The sequence below is a fragment of the Cyprinodon variegatus genome, unplaced genomic scaffold (assembly GCF_000732505.1).
Source record: "Cyprinodon variegatus isolate N-32 unplaced genomic scaffold, C_variegatus-1.0 Scaffold168, whole genome shotgun sequence".
Taxonomy (NCBI): Eukaryota; Metazoa; Chordata; class Actinopteri; order Cyprinodontiformes; family Cyprinodontidae; genus Cyprinodon; species Cyprinodon variegatus.
In genome coordinates this window covers 15,372-24,588 of record NW_015150621.1, presented here as the reverse complement: position 1 = coordinate 24,588, position 9,217 = coordinate 15,372, and the positions used below count along the sequence as shown (strand labels likewise).

At 36.2% G+C, this 9,217-nt stretch overlaps 1 protein-coding gene across 1 annotated transcript in view; it reads right to left on the bottom strand.

Moving 5' to 3' along the window:
* Positions 1-1,498, bottom strand: part of kcnab1 (potassium channel, voltage gated subfamily A regulatory beta subunit 1) — a 118,666-nt gene extending 117,168 nt beyond the window's left edge. The window contains exon 1 of the mRNA XM_015378281.1: positions 1,016-1,498. Within this exon, the coding sequence (XP_015233767.1) occupies positions 1,016-1,293 (278 nt within the window). The 5' untranslated portion in view covers positions 1,294-1,498. The remainder of the gene's footprint in view (positions 1-1,015) is intronic.
* Between the last annotated feature and the right edge of the window lie 7,719 nt (positions 1,499-9,217).

Sequence of the window (9,217 nt, the reverse complement as noted above, 5' to 3'; positions counted from 1 at the left end):
ATGGATGGATGGATGGATGGATGGATGGATGGATGGATGGATGGATGGATGGATGGATGGATGGATGGATGGATGGATGGATACTCTGTTAGAGATATTGACTGTTTAATTATTACATTTTTTATTTATCTCCAGGACTCCGTGTTTATTTAGTTAGCAGAGGGTCTTTCAACAAACAAATATTCAAATCATACACATCTTAAGTATTTTGAAATAGAAAAATGGAAACAATTTTCTCTAGTAAGAGAGGAGAGGATCATGAGATCCTCAGCCAATTATCTTCAATCAGATATATATACAAATTTGAGCAACAATATCAGTCTATTGTGCTCTGGAACAGCAAGATCTGCTTTATTTCTTTTTTTCTTTTTGAATTAAAGTGGACAAAGTCCAAACCAAAAGGTGGAGTAAACCGTAAAAAGGAAGCAGAAAGGGAGCCAGGCGAAGCGGCAAATGGATGGCTTTTGGGCTTAAGGCTTGAATAATTTAATGAAAACAAATGAGAAATTTAAAACAGAAAAAAAAAAGAAATGAGTCAAGACCAGAGGGTTAGATAAGGGGAACACAAAACTTAAACTGTTTATATTGCAAAAAAATATCAGAGCAGACAGCGTGAAGAAGCAGGAATAAAAACTATAGCTAACATGTGCTTTAGCACTGAGCAACTCAACTGCGCTTGGTCAGTCACACACCCCCAAGAATCAAAACAGTCACCTCAACATGTTTTGTCACCATGGCGGTCCAACATGTCAACACAGCCAAATCCAGCAAGACAGATGCAGACTAATAACATTACAGACAGATCAGGTGACACCAGTGTAATCTGGAGGTCATTATGACCGGCACAACTTGAACAACACCCAAATGGATGATTGGACAGAAAGGGTAGAGAAACACATGTCATCAAATAACACAACTGGTAATGCTTTCTGGAGAGAGGAAGCGCTCCACCTAACTCAGCTGACACACCTAAGTTAGGCTACATATATCTGTTCACACACAAGATTTAACTGACCTGTAGGGCATGCCAGTCTTATTTGCAACAGTTTCCTCTTTTCCCAGTCCAAACATTCGCAGATACCAGCTGGTCTCCAACTCTCTGATCAGCGCCGCTTTATTCCTCTGCTGCGCCACCTTCTTTCCTGAGAAGGAATTACGCTTAGCATCTTGGGAGTTGCTTCGGTTGAGTTTGGCCCCGCTGAGAGAGGCCACAGACTGTCTTCGGTGCACGCCGGGGGGCTGGTGTCCACCGGGCCCCCCCACGCCTCCTCCGCTGCTCCGGGCGGCTAGCATGACCCGGGAGGTTGGCCCTTCCCTTTACAGGAAAAGTTTCAGGTAAACAAGCGGGAACTAGATTTCCAGTGGCTTTAAATTTCTTTGTCTTCTTTTTGAAGGGAAACTTTAGTTTTTGCTCTCTGTCTTTCAGTTTTCAGACTGTCCTGCTGTTCATCAGCAGGACATCAGCAGTTCTTCAATCCTATCTTGGAAGTTTTTGGTATCTGTAATCTTGTCAGTGCCTTTTCACTGTCTGTCTTTTGTCTGTGCAGTGTTCTCCCTGCTCTCTTATAGCTTCATCCAGCCTGAAACTAGATCCTGGTTTCCTTGTCTCGTCACTGCCTGCTCTGACCTAAAAGGAAGCAGCCAAACATGCCAGGGTGTCAACAATCCATGCATGCACTCGCTCGCACGGACTGCATATATGATACCTGTGCACAATAGACACAAGTGCTTGAATGACACAGAAACAATATAAATAAAGTGCATTAACCCAGATCGGCTCAAGCAAAGCAGTAAAACGTTATCACAAAGTCAAGCAATCTGCATTGGTGAGCAGAAGTATAGACACTATATTTAGGACACAAATGGGCCATGAGCAAACACATGTGTTTTCTAAGCATCTGTAACAGCTCTAACTTTACACTTCTCCTGGACCACTTTAGGATCTCAACACCATTCTTTGTGTAATAGGAGTCCAGGTTGGTGCAGGAGAAGTGCTAATTTACAGCTCTGTCAAGCATAGCAACATGAAGGTCCAGACACAGCCCACTGTAATCATATATTTCTTGTCTATTTCTTTGTCAACAATCAATTCAATCATTCTATTTCTATCGGTATTAAATCATAGACTATATTTCTGTCTTCAAGAGCAGGTTGGTTCAGCACTATGAAATTTCTAAGTAAAATAATCAACTATATTCATTGTTTTAGGGCTAAAGAAAGTAATAGTAGAAAACTGAAAAGTACAGTATTTTGCAAAAGTATTCATAGCCATTGGTCGTTAGGGGTCTCATAAAAAACTGAAAAGTGTGTTGTGTATTTTTTACTTAGCAAGCAGGATGGATTGCCATGAGATTTAGGAATTCACAAACTCCCAAAAATATATCTTGCATGAAGCAAATAGATGCATTAGTCTCAATACAGATATGAGTCGAACAAATGAAATGCAGGGAATTGTATGACGTCGACCAGAAGCAGCAGGCTGAAGCAAAACAAACATGGCTGTACTGGTGGAGGTACCCATAGACTCCTCTATTCAGTCCATTTTAACTGGAATATCCCCTTTTTTAAAAAGCAAAAGCACCCAATTTTTGCCCTGTGGATGGAAAGAATTGCTGCATGTTCCGACCAGATGTGGAAAGAGTTGGATTTATCAGTTAACTAGTTGTGAAACAGATCAAGAAGCTGCAGCAGGATCCTATTGCTATAATTGTGTCTCCTTCAATCACTTTCATGGAGGACCAAGTGATGAAAAATTCTTCAGCTGTGATTCCTAACTGGTATTTGGGAGCCTCGATTCATGGCTGTTCAACTCTAAATAGAGACATATTTTCATCCGAGGTGTACCAGGAAATCATTGTCGGAATTGTTGGGGATGAATTACACACCGCATACAAAAGGTAAGTAAATATAAAACACATATGCGCACGTATGGTATCTCACAGTTGGTACTGCTGCCACGATTGGCTAAAAGCTTGACATGGGATGCAGGTGCCACTTGATGATTTATTTAATCAACTGGAAGAACTGTACTGAATGTCCCTCCATTTCTACAACAGCCGTTCCAGATGGATACTGTGTAGAATTCACATTAAGCTGTTTAGTTTATCTAACCTATTTTTCTCAAATACCCCTAAACAAATTACATTATAAGACATTGTATTTAGAGGACAACTGACAAGTGAAGAGAGCCCTACTGCGTGTCAATTAATCTCTGTGTGTAGAGATTTTCTGCGCAGGCCTCAGATGTTTGTTAGTGTTTTCTTTCTATAAAAAAACAGCATCAGAAGGATCCAATGTCAGAGAATGCTGTGAGATTCACAGCTCAAGTTGGAGAATCTCTTCTTAGAAAAGAGCAACAAAAAGTCGTATTTGAAGTTTGAACAGAGCAGCAAACATGGAAAAAGGTGAACACATGCAATACCTTTTGTGTTACAGAAGACTACAGAACTTGAAACATGTTTGTCCCATCATGAAACATGGTGATGGAAGCTTATCTTCAACAGGCAGGGAAGCTGGTCTGAGATGACAGGAAGATTAATTTGGCCTAAGATAGACTGCAAGAGCTTGAGACTAAGATAGACGTTCACCCTCCTTTAGACAAAACACACGCATGCATTAAAACGGTGCAGTCAGAACAAAATGGAGCTGAATGGAGCCAATCTCACAAAGCTTGAGTTAGTTTACAAAAATGCACAGAGGAAAAAATATATTTATTATCAAATTTATTGACTACATCGTTAACAGCAGCAACTGTGATTCTACAAAGTATTGATTTAAGAGGACATCAATTGTCTGACATGTTGTTGTTTGTTTTTTTTCTCATTTGTTTTTTTTTTATTCAATAATAGGACAAAGCATATAAAACAACATTATATTAGACTATCATGTAAATATTCCAGATTTAGCCAGATGAGCTAATTTTCACATGTAGTCCCACGACAGGTTAGTTATTTTTGTCATTTTACACGAATGTAAACAAAAAGAAATTTCATTAAAAATAGCTCTATACAATTTCATTTGTTAAAGTGCAGCCTTGAAAAACATTAATAAATACATTAATAAAATAGTAATATAAATATATGACTGTATATTTACAGTTCTAACATAAATTTTTTTGAGGTTGATGGTAAACCAGGAGAAAAAAGTTAAGAAATACATATTTCAACCTGAGCCACTCATGCAAAGAAAAGCTGCAATTAGGAAATTATTTGATTTGTTTCTGCAGGCAACTCAACCATATTCTTCAAAAATATTTCTATCTAAGGAAAACCAGCTGATTGCAAGGACTCGTTGACTATCGGGAATCCCTCACAGCAAGCATGCTTTTTGCAACAGTGGACAGAAAATCTCTCTTATAACAGGAGGAAACGTCCAGCAGAACCAGGCTCAGTGTTAGCGGCCTTCTGCTGAGGTCGGCTGGGGTTCAAGGAGACAGAAGCAGATAAAGACATAAACAAAATAAATTCTTTGGTGCTCAAGCCACGGCAGAAGACTCCCATGCTGTGAATCAGCATTCGCTTGGATGTGTAACTTAAAAAAGGATTAGAGTCTTCCCCCGAGGCCGGGACACTGATGGTAGAATAAGCCAGAGGTTAAATGAGACTGAGAATAAGGGAGGAGATGGGGCTGAGGTTGGTGAAAGTTTGCTTGTGTGTGGGTGAGAGAAGGTGGGCCAGAGCTAAATGAAGAGGATCTTGAAAGATAATTGGCTTTGAAGAAGGTTCAGTCTCCAAATTGATTGGCTGGAGCTGAACAGGAAACATCGCAAGTGGTTCAGGTGAAGCAGATAGGAGTCTTCCAGATTGAATTTTCACTTAAGCTTCATTTACAACAAGCACAACATTTAAAAAAGATTGGTTATTCAATATTTAAACAGATTGACAAAAATAAAAAATATTCTGAATGCTTTTTAAAAAGCATAACATCCACTAACAAAAAATAAGTCAAATTCACATTAAGACATCTGTTAATTCTTAAGACATGTTATTTCACCACATTAATGCAGTTTTTATTATTAAAAATCTACACTTTGTGTAGATTTCTTTGTTTATACTGGTGGTCCAGTCTCTCCTACCAGCTTCCCTTGTATTTAATTTGGCTTTAACTGATTTAATGCTATCACATAAAATCCCAGCAAGAAGCAATGCAAATAATGTGAAAATTATATGAAACATATTTAATAAATACTGGAGAAACACATCAGTGATAATTTGAACTGTCTTAGAGCTGAAGGAGGAGATACAAGGCAGCCAAGATACAACACTGAAACATGAGGAGAGATTTACCATCAAGGTATTATTTGTGATGTCACACCTTCTCTTGGACGCCTGAGTTATTTATATCTGCAGCTTGGAATGTGTAATGATGTGTGAAAAAGATGATCCCTTTGGTACAATAAGGACGATGTATCATTTATCATTTTATTTGTTAGGGAGGGGTTGCTCTATGATGATTTATCATGTTAGGAGACGTTAAGGACTTTTTTCCTCCCCTTCGCTCTTTAATAAATCCTGCAAAACTTTGGCGTGTGTTAAAAATCTAATGAAATAGTATAAATGATGCCTAATAGTTTTCCAATAGTTTTTCAAGATTGAAGGAGGTTAAAGAATAGGAGTGAATAATCAAAAGCAATAGCTTTTAAAAACTAAAGTATGGATCTAATTTATACTGTATGCATATATATAGATTTATATATAAGTTAAGGGCAAACATGAGTCTAACTATGAAATAAAAAATTCACATATGCTTTTATTTCTAACTGGTCTTATTAGCTTGTTGGTAAGGCTGCTAACAGACATTGACAGCTGAGTCCAACTCATGCATTAAACAGCTCCCAGTGGTCAGGCTCTGTGAAAATCCCCAAGCTATCTAACCAGACACTCAGCGATTTGACTCTTCTAAGGTCAAGTGAGGAGATCAGCCTTAAATTATTTACCCAGAGTAATGAGATCCAAACAAACTGGACAAACTGGTCAAATGGCATCAGAGGGGACAGGGGAAAGGGTTGAACCCATTGCTTAATGCTCGGCTAAATGGCAAATCATTTAATTAAAATCCAACTAGAAATTTGCATTTAGATTTTCAGTTGTGGTTATGATATTTGAGATAGTTGGATAACTCTACATAGATTAACCACTCGCTTCTTGTCTCCTTTAAAAACAAGTGCTGCTATGGAGACTTTGTTGCCACCAACAAGATGCTTTCTGTTGTTGTTTCTTAACTGTGATCTTGTTTTTTTGTGTTTTTGTGATGGCAGGATTAACATGGTTGCAGCATTCATCACATCTACTCTAAATGTACATGTTCGTCGTTCTACATTCGTTTTTGGAAACCATTGTCCGAAATATGAAGATCAAGAAAAATACCATGTTTTATTGTTGGTTCTATTTTAAAGAGTGGATAAAAGAAATATGACTCAGAGTTTAACCTTGGAGAAACACTTGAATAAATGCAAAATTAAGGAAGTTTTAAAATAAGTTAAAAACAAAAACTTAACAAAAAGTGTTTTATCAGTAATGGTATATCCATAACCATGTAATAACATGGTAATAACATAGCAAGTCACACTATGTTAGTTGTTAATAAGAACAATTTTATTTGGTAATTACCCCAAAGTTAAGCTATATAAATTAAAAGTAATTACCTGCATGTAATTATTGCAATTGTATGTTACTATATGTTACTATGTAACAATGAAAACTTTTAGTGGGTACCATTAGGTTACCACATAACAGTTTCTATCATTGGCCACCACCTACCAGCGGCTTACAAAGTAAATTTTAACTTATGATCAAGTAACTAAAGCATTATAAAACTAAACTCAAGTTACATATAAATAAGAGTTTAGTTAAGAAGATCGGCTTGCTGCCTTCTAGGTTTTGTTTTCTGTTATATGCCAAGTAATAACCTGCATTTTACTAGAAAATAACACATTAATTTATTGATTTATGGCTGTCAGTGAAATGAATAAGTTACCTGGTAATAACTGTTTGAAATCTAAAAAGTCCGACTTTAAGTTGTCTGCCTAAAATCTGAAGCACAGCACTTACCATTTCTCCAGTTTTTCTTGTTACCTAGTAATATAGTGTAACTTGCTTTGTTATTACCATGTTATTGCATGGTTATTGATGTACTGTAAAATAAAGCGTTACTGTTTTATTCATTTATTTTATTTCTAATAATCTGGAATTGTAGCCTTGATTTTTATTCAGACGTCTTTTGTCAATACATTTGTAAAACTTTAATAATAATTATAGTTGCAGGTCTTCTGAAGACACTAGAAAAAATAAATTATCTGTAAAAAAAAAAATAATAAAAAATAAGATACCTTATCTAATACCTCTAAATCTAATCTAATATCCTGGTAAAACTATATATTTTCCAGGGCTCAAAGACACTGAGTGCAATTTAATGCTTGCTCAATACTCTTCCCTATTGCAAACAATATGCACATAATAAACATTTTGGTTTGTTTTTGTGTGTATTTGTCGTAAATAATTGTATTTGATTCAAATATTAGACTTTTCAAAATCATTTAGAATCCGATTATTCAGCAACAACAAGAGATAAATACATTTTGTGGTCATTTTATCAATTGTCACTGGGGTGCTAACGATAATTAAGGTGGTATTACACTGAAAAAAACTATCCATGCATCTTTTACATCTACTTAAGCACATTTAGTTACTTTAACATAATTGTTTCATGTTAGACAGGTAGGAAATGGTTAAGCTGATGTAAAAGATGCATTAATTATTTTTTCGTGTAGAAAATAATGTCAGGTTTGCATCTTCTCGTAAAAAAGTATAAAAATACAATATTGATTAATGTTCAACATTTATATTGCTTAGGGTGATTTGAGTAAAATAACATTTGAAACATTTTCACAGGACTCAAGCTTATCTAAAGCAAATCAGTTGGAGGATCTGCTAGTTTCCAAGGCCGCTAGCTCTGAGGATTTCTAACATAAAGAGTATCTGATCTGACCTATCCGTTTCTCCTTCATCACTTAGTGGGAGAGCCTACCGTAAACAAATTCTGTCATCCATCCTTTATCCAGAAGCTCCGCTGAGATGCAAACTGATATGGTGCATTCTGCAAATCTACACTCTGTTTGCTCTGACACAGACTCAGGCTAAATTCATAACATTTTTAGAGCAAACATAATTCTGTTTAGCCAATATTAGATGCCTCGGCTATTTCTTAAGAGCGTGTAAGAAACCTTCAAAGGAAAAGTTTAGAAGACTTTATTTTTCATTGAAAATTAATACAGCTTTTAGGTCATTAGAAAGCACCTCAATACACCTGACAGCAAAGTCATTAAAAAGAAGGAAGAAATGACTAAACTTCTACACAATCATGAATAAAATGTATTTATTTTACATCTCAGAATAGATTTAATAGTAGCAGTATTATTAATCACTACAACATATAATGTGAGTTTTGTTACAATTATTTATCTGTGTTTTTAAAAGCAAAGTTTGATTTATCTATGCATGTATCATCATAATTTAGATAAAATCTGATTCAACCAATATGGGATTTACCTTTTTTATACTAAGAAAACTAAAAAAGCAGAATAAAATATAAATTGTAAAATCAGAATGCATTGAGGTTTTTGAACGTAACCTTTTTGGTGTTTTTGGTGTGGAGGCTGCAGTTCCACAGACTGGAAGAAGGTAAGGAGAGTAGTGAGAAATGCAGAGAAGATCATCGGGGCTCCTCTTCCCTCCATATACGACATTTCATCCCAGCACTGCATGTACCGAGCCTGTAACTTTATCTATGACCCCTCACACCCCCACCATGGACTGTTCTCCCTACTGCCCTCTGGTAAGAGGCTTCGCAGCATTCAATGCAGGTCCAGCAGATTCCAAAACAGTTTCTTCCCCACCTCCACCAGACAGCTGAATGTTGAAAAAAAAATGGGAAAAAAAAGTTTAAAAAAGTTGAATGTGGAAAAAAAAAACTGTAAATCATATCATAGACTCTGCATTAAACTGACCGTATCAATGTGTTTCTTTGCACCTTATTTTTTCTCCCAATGTTTACATCTGATCACTGCTGCATTTTAAGAAAATTGAAATGTCATGAGAGCTGTACAAAACACTCTGTGTATACAAAATGAATACAAAATGAAAATAAAAGTTGTCTAAGTCTAACCTGACAACACTCACATATTCATATATAAAAACATAAAATACTGTGAAAAAGTTCC